Raw genomic sequence first — 19,671 nt, 5'->3', positions numbered from 1 at the left:
AAAAGAAATTTTGGAAGGTTTATATCTCATTGTGAATAATTCTTAAGGCGTGCCATGTTTTGCATTTTATCCCTTATTTGGCTAAATTTGAATAAAATGTCGCCAAAAATATCTTTAAAAATATCTTTTTAAGTTAGCCTAATTAGAAAATATTCTAATGATTATAATATTAATATGATAATGCTGAAGTTTAAAGGCTGAAGGAAAGAACTCTGTACATGTGAAATACTGCAAAAGATATGATGCAATAATATGATGGCGCGTTTTTTCAATCTGCGGCGTAAAAATATATCGGAAGCAGTAACCCGGAAGTCTGGAAAGAGCAATTTTATCACTAGCGTCACCACCCTTAGCTTTACACAATCACCCATCCATTGGCGTTACCTATTGGCTGTTAAGCATACTTTATGAAGTATGAAAGAGATCGTGAGTTGATTCACGTTTAGATGAACTTCCTGAATAAAAACTGCGAATTTCAAACTTTGCTTCTATCTTTTCAATATTAAATCAATTTCGAATATCGATGAGATGTTAATAGTGATTAAAATCTTACCTGCATTTTTTAAAACTGTGTTTCATCAATGTTATTCATCTGGATTAGAGCCCTTGAATTTCTGGATTAATAACGATTGTTATAACGGATTTTACGAACATAATAGACCGTAGTTACCGCCAATGAGCCAGCCTACCTCAGTTGCTGGCAATTAATATTTACGAACATTATCTAAGTTATTTCAGAGTTATACAAAAAGTGCCGTTGTATCTGATTTACTTAAGGAAAACATTCTGATTTCAGGTCCGTTATATCCGATTTCGGGAGTAATTAAATCTAAATCAGATAATAACATATTTTTACCTTCTGAACCAACTACTGGCTGGTCTATACAAATTCCTCACCCAGCACAGTGCTGACGTAAAAATATCCTAAATGGTAAATGGATCATGGGTTAGATTCCCTTCTCCATCGAGCTAACCGTGGGAAGTTTTCGTGCTTTTACTCGCCATGTAGTTCCATCAAAAAGTCCTCCATGACAGCAAGATTTCTCCTAATACTTAACCCAGGCGTTCCCTTGTCTTCTGGATTGGGTTTAAAATTACAAGGCCATGGAGCTGATAGTAGTCGTGAACTCGAAAATAGATCGTCTGTTCAATGATGGTTATTTAATAAAATAAAATATCTATGCTTAGGTAGACGTGGTTTGGAAGGTAATAATCACATTAACTCGTATAAAACTATTATCCTATACGAAACTATGAAATCTAAAAATTCAATAGAGAAAAATAAGTGTCCCAATGATGGTAACTTTCTCTAAATAATAAAAAGTTTATTACCTTCAGGGGCATTACATATTACATACTATTTATTATATTTCTTTTAACTCGTTTTCACAAATCAGTTGGTATGCATTGTGAAGAGGTAAAAAAATGATTTAAAATGTAAATATTGACTTTTAATTGTGAAATCTAAAATCAATTTTAAAATTTTCATTACGTTATTCACAATTACCGCTCTATATTTTAAATTATCCCTCAACCATTTTCTCCTATTTCACCCAATATGAACTAATGAGTTTTTCTCATCTGGAAACAAAAGCAAATAAACCAAATTTTAATTGAATTTTGAAACCACAATAACTCGTTGAATTTTGTTAATGAATGTCATTGTCCTTTCTTCTCGTCTTCAAGCGTATTTATTGAATTAAATCCTTACAAAATATATTTCTAACAAAAAATAATAAACAGAAAATCTATTTATATCACAATTAGAAGCAATTTTTCATCCGTACTTAGCTTGGACATGCGTGAAGTATATTCAAAGTTTCATTTCCTTCAATTTTATATTCAGTCATGCAAGCAAAGTATTTAATAAGGGATTATAATAATTAAAAGTTTCAAACAATCTAGACGTTTCTTTACGAACTGTAATAGAACTATCAGTAAACATAATTGAAACATTTTTCTTAAAACAACGGCAGAAGGAGTTTTTAGAAGCATGAATAAAAAATCTTTATCTAAAACATTTTAATTATTGAATGGAAAGAAATAATGTGTTTAAGAACAAAAATATTAAAGAACTCTTTAAAAATTTTTAAAATTTTCTGGTGAAATTATTTTAGTTACATATTCATAATAAAAGTTTTAAAATAAATCAAGCTTTTAACACTTAATTAAGTGAAATGTCCATTAGATAACTCTTTTCTAAGTATTATTTATCCTACAAAATTGCTAGATTTATAATAATTAAAATAATTAGGATGGAAAATAATGGTCTATATCACATAATATAGACTACTGTATCATTAATACGAAAAAAAAACTAAACTGATTAAAATTTAGCACAGTTTAGACGAAAATGAATTGCTTTTAAAACATCCTACCAAATCGTTGCTCAAACTTTTGTTACATAATCTGTTAACCCAAGATTAGGTATCCATCAGTTCCTAAATTAAAAAAAAAATACTGAGAAAAAAAGCTTTATGATTCATTTTTCATAATCAGTAAAAAACATTCCAAAGCAAGATTTTTTTTAAAAAATAAATAAATAATAATAATAAATAAAAACTACACGCAAAATGAAAGATTTTAATTCAGGAAGATAATTACTCCCCACCTACAATTGATGACTTTTCAATTACTTATCTATGTATCTCGTACTTTTAACCGGAAAAAGATAATTTTTTTTGTCAAAGCTTCGTATTAAGATAAGCATTTAATGGTGTGGAGTAATGAATTGGAATTAATGAAGATGAACAATGCCTTCTTTAGAAAAAGAGTGTTTCAACGGAAGTCAACGGAGGCAGATATTGAAGCTTGATAGTAAATACACTGATGTAAGAAATTTAGAGAATTTGTAGACTTGGTTGATTATCTCTAGAATTACAGGACCGATTTTGATGAAATTTGATCTGTACATGCATTGATAAAATACAAAACAAATAACCATTCAACAATTGTAATACACACGCATGATCGCACGTGACACTCGCTGGAGTTGAAAGGTATGAAACAGCGGTTGCAGAATATTTTAAAAAAAGGGTTCGTAGGGAGTATGGTAACCTTCTTACAAATATACAGGCTTTGCAGCATGATTTCAAACTTGAAATAAGGTAGTTTATCTTTTTCTGTGGAAATTGGTTAAACTACGCTGTTTTCAATAACGGGATAGTTCTCGGAGAGGGGTAGCGAGTTGCAAATGCCCTTCCCAGATCGTCACAGTCTTGCTCCATAGTGTTGAAGTCTGGAGATCTGACTGGCCAATCACATCGGCAAATATCCTCACTCGCTAGAAATTCGTCGATCAGAAGAGCTCCATGAAGCCACACGTTATAGTCTATTAAAATGATCTCAGGGCCATCTGCACCCATGAAAAAGCGAACATAGGGCTCCTAGACCTCATTCAAGCATATTTGAGGCCATCCACTCAAACCATTAAGATTGAGTACTAGACTGATTTAATCCAATCATTAGATCAAAAATTATTCAGGGTGGTCTATTTTTTTTTGGCGCACTTTACATTGCGACTTTAAGGGCATATGTGCTTGTTATATTTTATGTTTAAGAAAAAAAAATTTGGTTTTTAATGAAAACGTGACTAGCATTATATTCTTTATCTAACATTATTCTTTATTATCTAACTTTATTCTATTTAACCCCATTATTTAAAAAAATTGTTTTATGACTGAAGATATGTTAAATAGTATAATATCTAAACAGATTAAAAGATTATATGGATCATTCCAAGTGAAATCAAGCAAAATAAAAAAATTCCAAGTCACAGATTTTCATGAAATTTTTTACAGAAAAGTTCCTGTAAAAAAAAAAGCTAAATTTTTTTTTCAAATTTTTTGGACCAAAACTACAATTTGGGTGCCATTTTGAATGTTGATTCAATTTAAGAAAATGGCGTAACTACAGATGGGTGACTCGTATGTAAAAAATGTCGATATCTTTTTCATTTATTGATTTTAAAAAATTTATTGATTCAGACAATTTTCTTTGTTTTAGTGTCATTAGAAAGAAAAAAGAGTCAACATTACGTAATTAAGCTATTAAAATACTGAAAAGATTTAAATAAGTTTCCTAGGGGGGTTATTTTTGGGGAATTATTTTCCCAAAAGTTTCCAGGCTTTTCTGCTGGGAAATAGCAAGTTTCATCGTTTCAATTTTTTCTCATAATGTTTAAGATCATACTTTTAAACATAGAAAAAAACAAATGGGTGTTTTTTTTTTTTTTTTTTTTTTTTTTTTAAAAATATGAAAAATAAATAATTCAATATTTTTCATAGCACAAAAATTAAGTTTCTTAACATCAGTTTTTTCTCATAAGGTCAGAAATCTTAGTTTTTTGTATAAAAAAAAGTTCACATTGTTTTTTGGCTATGAAACAAAATAAAAAAGTGTTTTATTAGCCAAAATATTTGAAGGTATTTTAAGTCACAAAAACAAATTTTTACCCCTCAATATAATAATTGTATCGCACTATCTGTATTTCAATATTGGAATATTTTATTAAGTAAAGTTGATTATTTTTCAAGTCCAGGTATACTTTCACGTCATTACGATTAGCATATTAACAAAAAGCACTCATATGAAGTTATAATAACTTTATAAATTAAATGATTTTTTAATCGACTTTTAGGGAAAAAACTATAATTAGCTAGGCAATTGGGGAAGGTGGCAAATGGAGCGAACAGGGGTCGGACCCTATTAATGGTATAAAAAAAATCTTGAAGTATTTTGTCAAAAAAAATCACTTTTTATTATTTTAATAACTAAAATAAAAAAAAAAATTAGATTTTTTTTTATCTTGAAAGATGTGTAAAAAATGACATGACATTTAAAATTATGAGAAGAAAAAACAGAAGGCTCACTTTTTATTTTGTTATCTATCAAGAACAAAAATCAGACTCTTGATTTTTTTTCAAATTGAAAAATACCACGTTTAACATAACGAAAAAAAAAAATGAAATCAGGTATCTTTAATTTTGTTCTTTAAAAAAAATCTTGAATTAACCATAAAAACCATTTTAAAAACTATTGCATATTTTTGAAAACATAAAAAGCACAAAATACCCTCTTGAATTTTTTTTATGTTGTTAGGTTTGATATTTATATTACGAGATAAAAAAATGAGATGGTAAAGTTTGTTATTTCTTACTAAAAAAAAACCCTGAAATATGCCAAACAATTCCCCAAAATTTATTTCAATAAAATCTTTAAGCAAAATTTAGTAGCTTAGTTACATAGTTCTGACTTTTCCTTTCGAATGATACCGAATTAAGAAGATTGGCTCATAAAAAGAAGACATATATACGTTTTAACATACTAGCGATATTATATATATATATATATATATATATATATATATATATATATATATATATATATATATATATATATATATATATATATATATATATATATATATATATACACGCTGAGTGGCCAAATTATTATGACCACCCCTTCAGTACGCTGTTAGGCCACATTTTGCGCGTATTACTGCCTTAATTCGTCTGGGCATCGATTCTATGAGATGTTGGTAGGTGGTAGAAGGTATGCCAGACCATGCTCGCTGAACTGCGATTGCCAATTCCTGCAAATTCGATGGTACCGGATCCATCTGTCTGAACGCCCGTTCAATTTCAGCCCACAAATTCTCAATTGGATTGAGATCTGGGGATTGTGCTGGCCAACGAAGCAAGTTAAATTCTTCGTCATGCTCTTCGAACCATCTGAGGACAATGCCAGCTTTATGACAAGGAGCGTTGTCCTGCTGGAAGTATCCATCCCAGCCAGAGTACACCATTGACATAAATGGATGTACTTGATCTGCGATGATGCTTAAATACCCTTGGGCATTAAGGCGTTGTGGTACAGGAATTAAAGGACCCATACAATACCAAGAGAACATTCCCCATACCATAACGTTGCCGCCACCAACTTGAAGTGTCGTGGCAATGCACTTGGAGTTCATGCTTACGTGCTGTTTTCCCCATATTCTCATCCTGCCATCTGCGCGATGCATTTGAAATCGTGATTCGTCGGACCACATGACCCTCTTCCAGTCATCTAGTGTCCTATGTTTGTGTTCCTTTGCAAATTGGTGACGTTTGCGCTTATTTAAAGCAGACAGTCGAGGCTTAGGAACAGGTCGTTTGCTTCCATACCCTATACGGCGCAATGTGCATCGAACAGTCCGTTCAGAGACGTTCACAGTTGCTCCTTGATTAAGATCACTTGCAATTTGTCGCACTGTTGCTCTCCTGTTGCGCTGCACAACCCTGACCTACCTTCTTTCTGATCGAGCATTCAGTACCCTGTGACGACCACAAGCCAGACGTTGAGATCCGGTATTTTGCTTGATTGTCCATTCTATGTACACATTAACAACTGCTGCTCTAGAACACTTCACAAGTGCAGCCGTTTTGCTGATACTCGTTCCGACACATCTCGCAGCCACAATCATTTCACGTTGAAATTCATCTAAATCACTTTTCTTTCCCATATCTGAGCAAGCAACACAGTATAACTGATGACTCACTTGTCCAGCATTCCCGTGTTATAGTTATCTGGCCGTCTAGTAGCAGCGCTGTGACGCAATAACTCATTTGCATAAAACTCTGAGGTGGTCATAATAATTTGGCCACTCAGTGTATATATATATATATATATATATATATATATATATATATATATATATATATATATATATATATATATATATATATATATATATATATATATATATATATATATATATATATATATATATATATATATATATATATATATATATATATATATATATATATATATATATATATATATATATATATATATATATATATATATATATAGATTGTTTAAAATTATCTGGATGAAATTTTGCCTAGGAATATATGTGGTTGCTTAAAAGATTTTACCCAAAGTACGTGTCGTAAGTAGTTCGACGAAAAAAACTTTTAAAACAGCTCGGGTGTTTTTTCTTAAAAAGAAAACGTGTTAATTTTTTCAACGCTTTAAAAATTGTATAGAAATCTTGCAACTTGTAACATTTTTATTTTTATTTTTGGGAAAGCAAAAAGCGATTTTATTTATTGCAGCCATTTCAACTCATAATTTTTTTTGTAAATTGCCTGTTAAAGAAGTCACCAGAAATTTTAACATTGAATTAAATTTAATAATCGTATTACCTTTTTCTTGGCTCGTTGTTGTACATTCATGTTGGCAATGTTGTTTTCTCCTGGCGCTTTACTTCGCCAAAGTCGCCAGATTATTAAAAAGTACGCAGTAATCATTATGGCAACCGGCAAGAAGAAAAGTGTTACAGTGACGAAGGTGTAGTAAAGTTGTTTCATTGGATATGTTCGAATGCACTGACCAATCTCTTCATCCCATTTTTCGTCACCCGGCCAATCATCGTCACATGACGCTTCTGATATGTCTTTCCACTAGAAAGAAAATTCAATTTATTTGCATTTTAAAAGTAAACACGCAATTAAATAATTGTTGATTTTATAATGAACTGTTATATGCGACCAGATTGTGCAGAGGCCAGGGAATTGGCGTTGCACCAGAAAGGTTCTGGTTTCGAATCCCGGGCAAGGCATGGATGCTCTTTCATTCTTTGTACTACCTGTCCTTACAGTGGGAGCAACGTTGACCCGCCTAATATGGTTCCCCTGAAAGAGTAGCTAACAAATCTGCCCTGTAGATGTCTGAATTGACGAAATGTTAACACAGGTGGGCATTGGAAAATAAAAAAAATTATATTATCGAGAAAAGAAATAGAAAGCATAGTAAATATACTATGATTCATGATAGGGTATTTACAGATACCTCCATTATCTTTCGAGCATCAAAAAGAGCTAATCGATAAAAGGTAGGTGCCTAGGTATAGTAAAAAGACTATAAGCTATCCTATAAAATAAATTATAGTGCCTCCAGCAGCTATTTTAGAGTTTCAAGTGGTAAGTAGGATGCTCCTATTTGGGGAAATTATTATGAATTATAATTATTCAAAAAGTGAATTATTATGTTGTAAAGTAATCTCGAATTGCTACAAAAATATACTTTCCTAACACTATTTTTGAGAATAGGAAAAATAATGACCAAGAGGAGTGATTTCCAGAAGTGGATCCTTAGGAGATGTGGAAAGAGAGAAAGACGAAGCTTCATATCCCAGAAAGTAATTACGAAAGATAATTAAAACTGTGATAACAGTAAGTACTGGTACGAATGGAGTAAAAATTAATTTTTCACTTCTTTAATTGTCCCGTTAACCCTTGTAAACGTATTGCTAATAAAATCATTGTTATGACAGAAAATATCGTCTGAACGGAAATACTACCTTAATGTTTTTTTACCTTTTTTTTAATTAATTGACGACAAGGAAACATTAAGGCTATATAATACATAAGAACAAATAAAGATATAAATCGAATTAATAATGCATATTAGTTTCAAACGTCAGTTATACTTATATCTACCATAATAATTAGATATTATTTTGAATTAAATTTATTTTATTTCAGAAAGCAATACAATTGCAGCTGTCTTTTTTTAAAAGCGTTTTAAAATTACTACAAAAATGTATAGGGGAGAGTGGGGTCAATTGTAACAAGGTACGATTGTAACAGAGCAAAAATTTCGAGTGTCGGGTTCTAGATTTGGTTCCTAGGTGGCGCACAAGGTGTATTTATTAAATCTACAAGTACACTCCTGCTGGCAAACATTTTTATGTACTTTTGAAAGAGTTACAGCACAAAAAATATTTTCACGCTACGTAAGTACTTTTTTTGGTATTAGAATATTATATTGTAACAAAGTAATTTTGTTTAAACAAATAAAAATTATTAACCGAATATGTAAGTGGACACCTTAATTAACATTTAAAAAAAAAGATTAGTTTTGTTAATTAACTAGCATTGTTTTTAACAAATGAAGCTGAAATGGCGTCTTGGGACGATTGTAACAATAAGTAAAGGGACGATTGTAACAGCTGAAAATAAATAATCTTATGTTTACAAACCATTACTTAACTCTTTAAGAACCACCAATAGTTTCCTATATCATTTATATTGTGTTGCATGTGCATTATTTCATTTGTCACCTTTCACAGCATGAATTAAATTTTTTAATCCCTTAAAGTTAAAAGTTTAACCCTTTAGGTTTCTGCTCATTATTCTTTTTACTCCTAAAATATCACTACTATTTTGATCAATAAAAAATGTATCACAACTATGATAATATGTATAATTAACTATGTTTTAGTTGAATTGATGAACTGTTACAATTGACCCCGTAAGTGGGGACAATTGTAACAAGTGCACGACTGTCAAAAATTGTTAATAACTAATATACTGTATTTAAAGTAAGGTATTTATTTTTTTTTTCTCGTAGAGGATAGTCTACTTTACTCGTCTGTCGATTAATACTAATAATATATTTGATTTTTTGTTAGTTAAAAATAGTTAAGTAAAAAATGTTACAATTGACCCCACTCTCCCCTACTTCATTAGAAAAAGGAGCAATAATAACGCAATTGACTCAAAATCTGAAAAAGCTCTTTTTTGGCTATCGAAATTTCATAATTTATTTTATTCTGAGCTAACCAAATAAATGAGACTCAAGGTTTATATGTCTGTGCGTATATACCGCATGCAAATCCGCTATTCTGAACTCATTAGCACTAAATTTGATGTAAATAAGAGAGCAACTATCAATACTTTAAAACAGGGTTTCTTAACCTGTGGTTCATGAACCCCTAAGGGGTCCATGAGTTATATTTTGGGGGTCCGCTGACTACTCCTAATTTTTAAAACGTTTGGAAGCCTACCTATTGCTTGTAAAGCGAGTTATGGCAACTATAATTCCGTTTGCTACAGTGTATCTTTGCGAAGCGGGATTTTCCACAATTGTGACAATAAAAACATAACATCGAAATCGATTGAATGTTGAACATGATATGCCCGTTTGCTTTGTTGAAAACCATCCCCCAATTCAATTTGTTATGTAAGGAAAAGCAGCAGCAACCTTCACATTAAAAATTTTAATTTTAAAAATTTTGTATACTATTAAAATAATAAAATTAAATGTTTTCAGATAATTGACGTTGTTTGCAATTATTTTTTTCACAGGGGGGTGATCCGTGACTTCTTAAAAATTTTTAAAAGGGGTCCATTACATCAAAAAGGTTAAGGAACACTGCTTTAAAACGATCCATTGGTTCTCGCGCTGCATCTAAAAGAATGCTTTTTTCATAAGATTGGTTAACTATTTTATAATAAGGTGATATACTAGCTTACAGCTCTAATCTATAAAAAATTAGTTTTATAGCACGTTCTTATGAGTCATTGGTTTCAAGTATTAGGGTTATCATAAGTAAAATCAACGTCAATATTTTTAAGATTATGGCAATGATGTACATTGCTTAAAAGGTTTATGTAACCACGTATTTCTTATTATCATGCCGTTGATTAAACCTTAATAATTGAAGCTGAACAAGAACTAATAAAATAAATTTGTAGCTATTTATTAAGCAATAGGAAAATTGTGGTAAATTCAGTATATCACCTTTTTAATAATACTGTATAGTTGATCTTTCTTTTGGTGAGTTTAACATCTGATTACATTATGATTCATATTTAAATAGTAAGTACAGTGCGCAAAATAAAAAAAACGGACCATTCCGAATAACTTTTAATCTAATGGTCGGATCCAAACGTTCTAGTACACAATCTTAGAGGTTTTAGTGGGTGACCTCAAATATTTTAACTGATTAGTGCAGATGATAATTTCACAGGACACAAAAATTCACAGATCAGACGCAAAATGCATTTTCTCTGAATAAATATGCCATTTTTTCGATGGATTTGGAGTTCTGCTCCCCAAAATATAAGGAATAGCCGCAATTTGAGAAAAATTATCCTCAAAGTTTGGTCATGAGTACGAGTTAAAGTTAAAGTACCTAAATAATAATTTTACTTTTTGCGTATTTCACCATATCTCTAGAACAGTTTAAGCGAATTGAAATTTTACAATTATAAAATTCGTTTTTCTATAGACCATTCCATTCAAAATATAACTTTCAGCAGATATTTATTAATTATAATTATTTTATTTAATAGTAGTCGAAAAACTTTAGAGTTGTAAGGCATAAAATTTTTTACATAATTTAAAAGATTTCAATTTTGAATGGCAAAATAAAGATTTAAAGTGAAATTGGTCGAACAGTTCCTGAGAAATAAAATTTTAAAAATACGACTTTTTCAAAATTTATTTCAGGAGAAATATTGAATCAATTTTTGCTCAAATTTTGTATTTTGCCATTTAAAATTGAAGTCTTTAAAATGGTGTAAAAATTTATGTACCTTGCAATTTTTAATTTTTTCCGACTATAACTAAATATTATTATAAAAAATAACAAATATTTACGAAAAGTTATATTTTGCTTGGAATTATCTTTGGATAAACGAATTTTATAATTGTGTGCAAAAAGTTTCAATTCGCTTTTAAAGTTCTGGATGAAATACGCAAAAAGTAAAGTTAATATTAAATGGTCCAATCTTTGGACCCCTCTCCTGGCCAAACTAGTACCATATTTCTCGGATTGCGGCTACCTTCAATGATTTGGAGGTCAGAAATCCAAATCCATCGAAAAAAATCGTATGTTTATTCAAAGAAAGTACGTTTTTGTCTCTGATTTTGTAACTTAAAACAGCGATTCTCAACCTGTGGGGCGCGCCCCCTAGGGGGGCGTGAGCACACCAGAGGGGTGGCGCGAGAATATTCAAGAGAAAATATTATTTTAAAAAAATTGATTAACTGGATGAAAGGAAAGCACACATATACATAGAAAACAAAATACATTTAAACATATTTAATAACTTATTAAAATGAAACAACTTATTAAATCAAAATTTAAGAAGGGGAGCCAAGGGTGGCTTGGCCTTAAGGATTTTTTTATAATTTTCTGATTAAGTCTGTGTATCTGAATTTCTTCTGTAACATCTTAAACCTATCTCTAATATATATCACGTATACTTTTAATTGTAATATAAAATTTCATTTATTTTATAGTACAATTTTAAAATTTCAGCTTCTGCACCTAAGGTTTCGCACAGGTTCCAAAGGTGAGCCATGTTTTGAAATCACTTTTTCACTTACTCAAATTATCTTTAGAAAAAACACTTGGACTGGCAAACTTCTTTTAAAAAGGCACTTTAAGTGTCTTGCAGGTAGGAACAAGTTTCCCGACTTTAAAAAAGATATTTGCTTTCAGAGTGTATAATTTGCTTATTGATTTTACTTTGATAGTTCTTGTGTGAAGTCACTAGCGATTCTTTTGAGTTAACTCATTAGAATTAATCAAGAACTATTGAGTTAATTTTTTCAGAAGCATTAGCCAACAAGTAAGAGTTAAATAACCATACTAGAGTTAACTAACTAAACCCATAACTAATCTAAAAATACCCAAATTTGCAAGAAAATACCAGAATCGACCTCAAAAACACTCATAACTACCACAAAAATAAAAAATACCTGAAAAATGACTTTAAAATGCAAACAAAACAAAAAACTTGAAACAAAATATCGCAAAGTCTACTAAAGTGCAGAAAACGTCAAAATATTATAAAAATTTAAAAAATGCGAAAGTTCCATATTTTCTTAAAATGAAATAAATCAATTGGCATTTAATTCAAGCATTCCTTTTTGAGAAATAAAATGCTACGTAATGATTTATAATTAACTCTTTTATAGATTTCACGTTTGCTTCCGAAGGTGGCCCGAGTGTCGCGCCACTTGGGAACATACATAAAGTCTCTCTTACCATTTGCACGACATAAAACTATTAATCTGATAGATTAATTTGAATTAAAGTAATATGGTTAAATAAAAAGAAATAAACTTTCAGAAAACATATTATAACTCAAAGTTCTAAGAATTTAAACACATTATCTTCTCACCTGGAAATTAGAACGACAACTGCAAATAATTAAATCACTTCATACAATGGAGGCCATTCAAGGAAATATCTTCCAATTCAGCCTCGTGCACCTCAGATACAAGATTTACAATGCAGAAGGGACATCTTATGATTCAAAATAAATTTCATTTTACTTTGGGGGGGGGGGGGAGGCTACGTTAGGAGCACTGGCCACCTTTGGCTTACCCACCTTACTTAATCAAACATACTAAAGTTTTAAAAAAAATTAATAATTTTTAGTGACTTCCTTGGGTCTGTCCTGCAGAGCAAAGTTTTTTGAGGTGAGGCTTAATATTAGAAATAGCCACTCTCAGTCCTGTTTCTATATTTAGCCGTGATCTATATTTTGTCTTTAAAGAACCCACAGCAGAAAATCCAGTTTCACAAAGGTAGGATATTGAAAACGGTAATAGAATGTGAAATGCCCTTTGTTTCAATGCAGAAAAATCCTCCTCCGGCCAAAATTCAAATAGTGATTTAATACTAAATTGCATTTCAGTTTCGTCACTTGTCGTGAAGTCTAGGAATTTTTCTTCCTCATCAATTGAGAGGCCTTCGGGAGTCTTATGAAATGGATACCTAACCCACTCGTAACTTGCTAGCAGTTTGTCATGAGCAGGAAAATACTTTTTAAAATTCTTTGCCAGCATGGCTAAATGATTTTCAATGGTTACAAACGTAACTTTCATATATTCTTCTTCAGCCTTATAAGTTTTAGTACAATTATCCACATTTGCAAACATTGTTAGGTTTTTTTGCTTTAAATTTCTGCCCCACAATTCTAATTTTCTACAAAAAGCATGAACTTCATCACTCGTATCCAACATATGTGTATTTGCTCCTTGGAGTTTAAGATTCAAGTTATTTAATTTCTCGAATATGACGACCAAGTATCTCAATTTCATCACAAATAAGCAATAGTGTGAATTCCCGGTTTCCGGTCTGTTATCTTCTAAGAAAATGACGATTTCTTCTCTTAATTCATGAGCACGTTGCAAAAATTTCTCACGTGATAAACATCTTGCCTCACATTTAAATAGTAACTCTGAATGTACTGAACCCATGTCATTACAAAGAGCAGAAAAGATTCTCGATCTCAGGGTTCTCATTTTTATATAATTTGAAATGGTTACAACCGCAGTTAATACAACATTTAAACCAGGACGTATTTCTTTCGAACCCAAAGCTTCTCTGTGGATCATGCAATGTGTCCAGACGCATTGAGGCGATTTTTGTTTTACTAGTGCTTGTATACTTTCGAACCTTCCGGATATTGAATAAGCATATTCCGATGCAATTTTTGCATTTTGTGTTTGCATCATTCATAGCATCATTTAAAATAGCAAATAATGCTAGCGCTGTTGTTTTGAGTTCTATTGATTTGAAGAAAAGTAGTTCTACTACTGACATATTATCACAAAATCAAACATAGGCAATGAAATGAGCATCTTTATTAATATCTCTTGCTTCAAAGTTTATTGAAAACATTTTGTCACGCAACATCGAGAAAAGCTGATACTACATTTTCAGCTGCATTACCAATTCGACAAACAACAGTATCATTTGAAAGAGGTATGGACTGTAATTGTTTTGAAAAATTAACTCCAAACATAGTTTCTACAATTTCAATTGCTGCTGATTTTTACTTTACTTTTGTTTTGGTAGTTAGTTAAAAATAATTTAAAGACAGAATTAAAAATACTCAACATACATTATTGTTGCATACATTTTACTGCAAGTGGGGGGGGGGGCGATGAAAATTATGATTGAAAACTGGGCCGCGAATACTGAAAGGTTGAGAAACGCTGACTTAAAATATTGTCTACACTAATTAATTTTCATATTTGAGGTCAACCCCCTCAAACTATTATGGTTGAGCCCTAGAACGTAAAGATCCGATCATTAGATCAAAAGTAATTCAAGGTGGTCCATTTTTTTTAATTCGCGCACTGTACCACAAGTAATAAAAATTTAAAGGTTGTGTAATAGTTACCATATAAGTATTGTAAGGTGATATTAGGGTACTTATCGCTTTCAGAGGGTGGTTAAATTTTTTTTAACACTGTTGTTGTTTCTAATGCAAAAGGCACACTAGCAAGCCTGCTTGGTGAAACCGAGCAAGTTTAAGGCAGAGGGTGCGTTTCTTATTTTTCAGTGGCTCCATCTACAGCCAAGAATTCGTCTTCAGCCACACATACGTCGCACTCGTTCATAGGGGGGACCCATTCATTCATCCACAGATCGTAATTTTTGACCTGGATCAGAGAATGATCGATCTCCAATCCAGTACCCCCAGAGTTATTGATTTGTTATGGGAATATGGAGGACTTTGCGACTCGACTGATTTAAGTGCATCAGTCACCATTTACTACACGGAGAATCTTCGGTCGGTGGGGTTCGAACCCACAAACTCTCGGACATGGGCCCATTGCCCTACTGACCAGGCCATCCCGGCCTCTTTTTAACACAGTACTTACGTTAAACACCTGAAATGGTGTAATAGGTTCTCACTACCGCTGTAATAGATTCTATTACAACAGTAATACCAATAGTAATACTGGCGTCAATAATAGATGGCGATTTTTTACAGCCTTTGAAATAAATATTGATATAGTTTGATCACCAAAAATGTTTATGAAAGTATTTGTGTCGTTAATAATTAATTTTAAGAATTACAATAGTTAATTTCGGTAGTAACTAATTTGACTGAAATAAAAATAATTTTTATTAAAAAGCTAAATTACGGGAAATTTTTTTATTGGGATACGAGAACCATATTTTTTATTAACATCAATGATGCTTAATTCATTTCGTAATCGGGACAAATTGAAATAAAAAACGTACTAAAAAGCTAAATCAGTGGGGCGTTATTCATCCAGAAAAAACTGTAAAAAATTGCTTTATTATTATTGACACCAATGTTGCGAAATTAATTTCAATGATAGGTAATATGTTGATCAGCGTTTCTAAAAGGGGCTAGGTATACTAATGTGGGTATTAAGATATCTAACTGTGTGCTTTTTGGAAATATGTTTTTATCAAATGGGATAACTACTGGAGCAAATTGTTGATTTTGGTAATTTTTGACTATCAGGAGTTGACTTCGAGTAGTAGCATTATGCCAAATGATACTGAATACAATTAATTTTTATTGCGATGGGCTGAAATTATAAAAGCAAGTTATGTTTTATCTGAAAACATAAAGCTGCTTGGAAGGGCAATATATAGTAATAATATTAAAATGAAAAAAAATGTTTTAACCTGAATAATTGTGTGGGCTTTCCAGTTTCATGCATGATTTCGTCGCGTTGATTAATACCCATTTATTAATTATCTTATTTTTTAGCACCCTGTACAAAGAACGGAAATTCAGATGGTAAATAAATAAATTACGAAAAGATGAAAAAAACATTTAATTGAATAATAACCAGCTTTCTATTACTTTAAACAATAGTTTAAATAACTGAAGTAATGAAATAAGTAAATAACAAAGAAAAGACAGATTGCATAAATCACGTTGTGGAAAAAAATATGATAAAAAGAGTTTCCACAAAAGCGTTCTTTAAATAGCAATAATTTTTGAACAGAAATAAATTGATGATGAAAATAATTAAAAAATTAAGGCCAATGACATTAAGAGCGGAACTGATATCACTGATAGGTGGCTATATTTTAATTTTAAGGATTTGAAAAAATTCGTAATTGAACGAAATTTTAGAACTCCCAGTTTAATCAAGAAGGGAGCAACTGCATTGGAAACACACACACGGAATTGTCATGACGAATGTTTTAACAAATTATTAGGACAAAATTTTTTTAAGTACCATAATAAAAAATATAGGAAAACGAAAGCAGGTAACATCGAGAGTTTGAAAATTTTCAGCAGTTTTTAAATCTGTTAAAAAAAGAAAAAAAAAATATTTCATTAAAATTATCACGTTTTTAAAGTTCTACACACTCCTTTTAATCGAATATGATATTTATGAGAGAAAAGAAATTAATAAGCGATAAAATACACTTTATATATATTTCAGATTGAATGACTTGATCTTACGTGTCATAGTTTGCAATTAGATTTGCTAGTTTAAACAAAAATTATTCTTAATAGTTCCAGTGGAATAATTCGGTGTTTCTAACAGCATAATTGTTCCATGAAAAATTATGATAGTTAAAATAAGTCACGTGTATTATAAACTTTAGTTAACTTTAAAATGGAGGCTCTCCCCTGTATGTGAATTGTTGCTATTCCTGGAGGGTGGAAAAGGAAGAGGAATCTTACAACTCGTGAAAAGCTTCCGTCATTCATTACTCACGGAGATGATAAGCAGAACCCAGAAGTTTCAGGCGTCAAAAATTGCATGTACGAAAAATGAAAGAGAAAAGTTGAGGAAATGAAGGAAATTTGAATGCACATTGTTATTTCACTAATGGAGGTTGGCCGCTCTTAGGCCTTACCTTTATTAACTTTAAAGAGTCATCGAAGGTACAGGAATTTATCTGCCAGTTTTAATTTCAGTCGGTGTCATTTTTTGGTGCGGAAAAGCCACTTCTGTTGGCGCCATGAAAAGACGGATCTATGGATGGTGTTTTCAATAGAAATGTAAACAATAACAATCTCGAGCTTGGGACCTACTCTAGTTCCGGTTAAAAAGTTTGTAGCTGCTTACTACACGTTATTCTGATAGGCGATGTTTTCAAACGGATAATTTTGTTTTCGATAAAAGAAATAAACTAGATAATTTCTGAGCTCAAATCTGCCGTATTTCATAAGATATTAATGTTATTATGTAATTCTGGGGAGTTTGGAGTGAAAATTTGTTTTAGTTATTTTGTTGTTTATTATTAAAAAAGGGTGACATGGTTGCTAGATTTTGAATAACTCGCTTTTTTGGCAGTCTTGATTTGGCCTCTTTCCATTTGTTTATTACTGTTTGTTCGTGTTGCTCGTGTACGTTAGTGTTAACACTTTTAGTATTGTAAACACAAGCATTGTTAGCATTGTAAACATGAGTAATAAGTAATAAAATGCATTGTTTGCAAGAATCTCAAAACACAATGATGCCAAATGGCTTTAAAATACAACTGAAACAGTAACCCGGAAATTTAGGCAGCCCCGAGCTTGCAGCGCTCCCTAGTGTAGAAAACACCATCCATTAAAACATTTTAACGACTATAAAAGTATTATGCCTATTGATATAATTATGTGTAAAAGCAGAATTTACCAATTATGAATGATGGAACTATTTTAAATAAATAAACGATAAAGTTTTTTTTTTTGTTTAAGTTTGAATTTAATTTTAGATTATGAAAATTACTTAGTTTAAAAAATGAGAATAGGTTTCTTTCTTTGCGATGCTTTGTTTTTCTGAAATAGCTTTTTCTTTTCTAATTTAACTTTCAAGTATTCTAAAAATAAATCATTGACTGCATCGTCTTAAGTGCACTCTGAGTGCAGCGTGACCTTTGTTGATCTTCTTCAGATATAATCAAAAAGAGGTTTCTGAGATCTCCCACTGACAAATATTTTGATGCATTTGAATCCACTTATTTGTTTAGTTGATATTTTTTGTTTTTATATTTTTTTCGTATTTCTTTATTTGACCGATTCCACATTTCGTGCAGAGGTTTTGACCAGTCGCCGGGGGAGGTTTTAATGGTCTCTCCTAAAGCTCTTCTTCAACACAAAATCTATGGAAAAAAATTCCCTGCCTCTTAAAAGTGGGCGCAAATAGAGGAGGTCGCTACACAGGGTCGGGGGGGGGGGTTTCTGGAGATTTCACTGTATATATATATATATATATATATATATATATATATATATATAAGTTTAAATATTGAGAAAACAGGGAAAATAGTAAAGATTAATTGAGAAGAAGAAAAATTATAAAAATAAAATTATTTTTAAGTAACCTGTAAAATTTTGTTTATGTATCTTAAAAAAAAACATCAAGATTCCAGAAAACAAAATAAAGAAAAAAAGATATAACCTTTTAATAAGTTTTTTTTCCTCGTTTTTTTTCATTTTAAGATACATAAAAAATTTTCTTTTAAAAATGTTTTTTAAAAATAATTTTATTTTCATCATTTTTCTTCTTTTCTTTATTTTTTCTTATCTTAATTTTTATTATTTTCCATGTTTTCTCAATATTTAAACTTATTTTATGAGTTCTATATACTTGCAACTTATGCTCAGTTAATAAAACTTATTAATTATTTTCGTTTCTCTCTCATTTTTTTTATCCTTTTTGTCTTCATTGAGCTAAACATACATATATATATATATATATATATATATATATATATATATATATATATATATATATATACATAAAATTTTTGGTATAAAAATGTTTATAAAAATTTTTTATAAAAAATTTTTTTGAGTGCTCCTCACACTATTGTATTAATATATTTTGCTTTGGTTTTATTGATACAATATCAGAAAGCACTCTGTTTTGCGGATATAATCGTGTGGCCTGAAGAAAAGATTATATCTTTTTTTCCGGTTTTTTGATTAAAATTTCATTTTTTTTAAAAAAATAAACTGTTGTTTGTTATTTTTTTTACTTATTATTCCCCCCTTTTTTTTCTTCATATGTCTATTATTTTTCTTTGTTTTATTCTTTATTTTGATATATATATATATTGATTTGATTTGATACATATATATATATATATAT

At 30.6% G+C, this 19,671-nt stretch overlaps 1 protein-coding gene across 2 annotated transcripts in view; it reads right to left on the bottom strand.

Moving 5' to 3' along the window:
• The window catches only part of LOC139426078 (QRFP-like peptide receptor), a 240,336-nt gene that overhangs the window by 57,041 nt on the left and 163,624 nt on the right, over positions 1-19,671 (bottom strand). For both annotated transcript variants that reach the window (XM_087167503.1, XM_087167504.1), the window contains exon 3: positions 7,197-7,454. In XM_087167503.1, the coding sequence (XP_087023629.1) occupies positions 7,197-7,454 (258 nt within the window). The remainder of the gene's footprint in view (positions 1-7,196; positions 7,455-19,671) is intronic.

The sequence above is a fragment of the Parasteatoda tepidariorum genome, chromosome 7 (genome assembly GCF_982258835.1).
Source record: "Parasteatoda tepidariorum strain Cologne lab strain chromosome 7, Ptep-v5.0, whole genome shotgun sequence".
Classification (NCBI taxonomy): Eukaryota; Metazoa; Arthropoda; class Arachnida; order Araneae; family Theridiidae; genus Parasteatoda; species Parasteatoda tepidariorum.
Note: the sequence above shows the minus strand (reverse complement) of the source record. Positions and strands in the feature narration are given on the sequence as shown.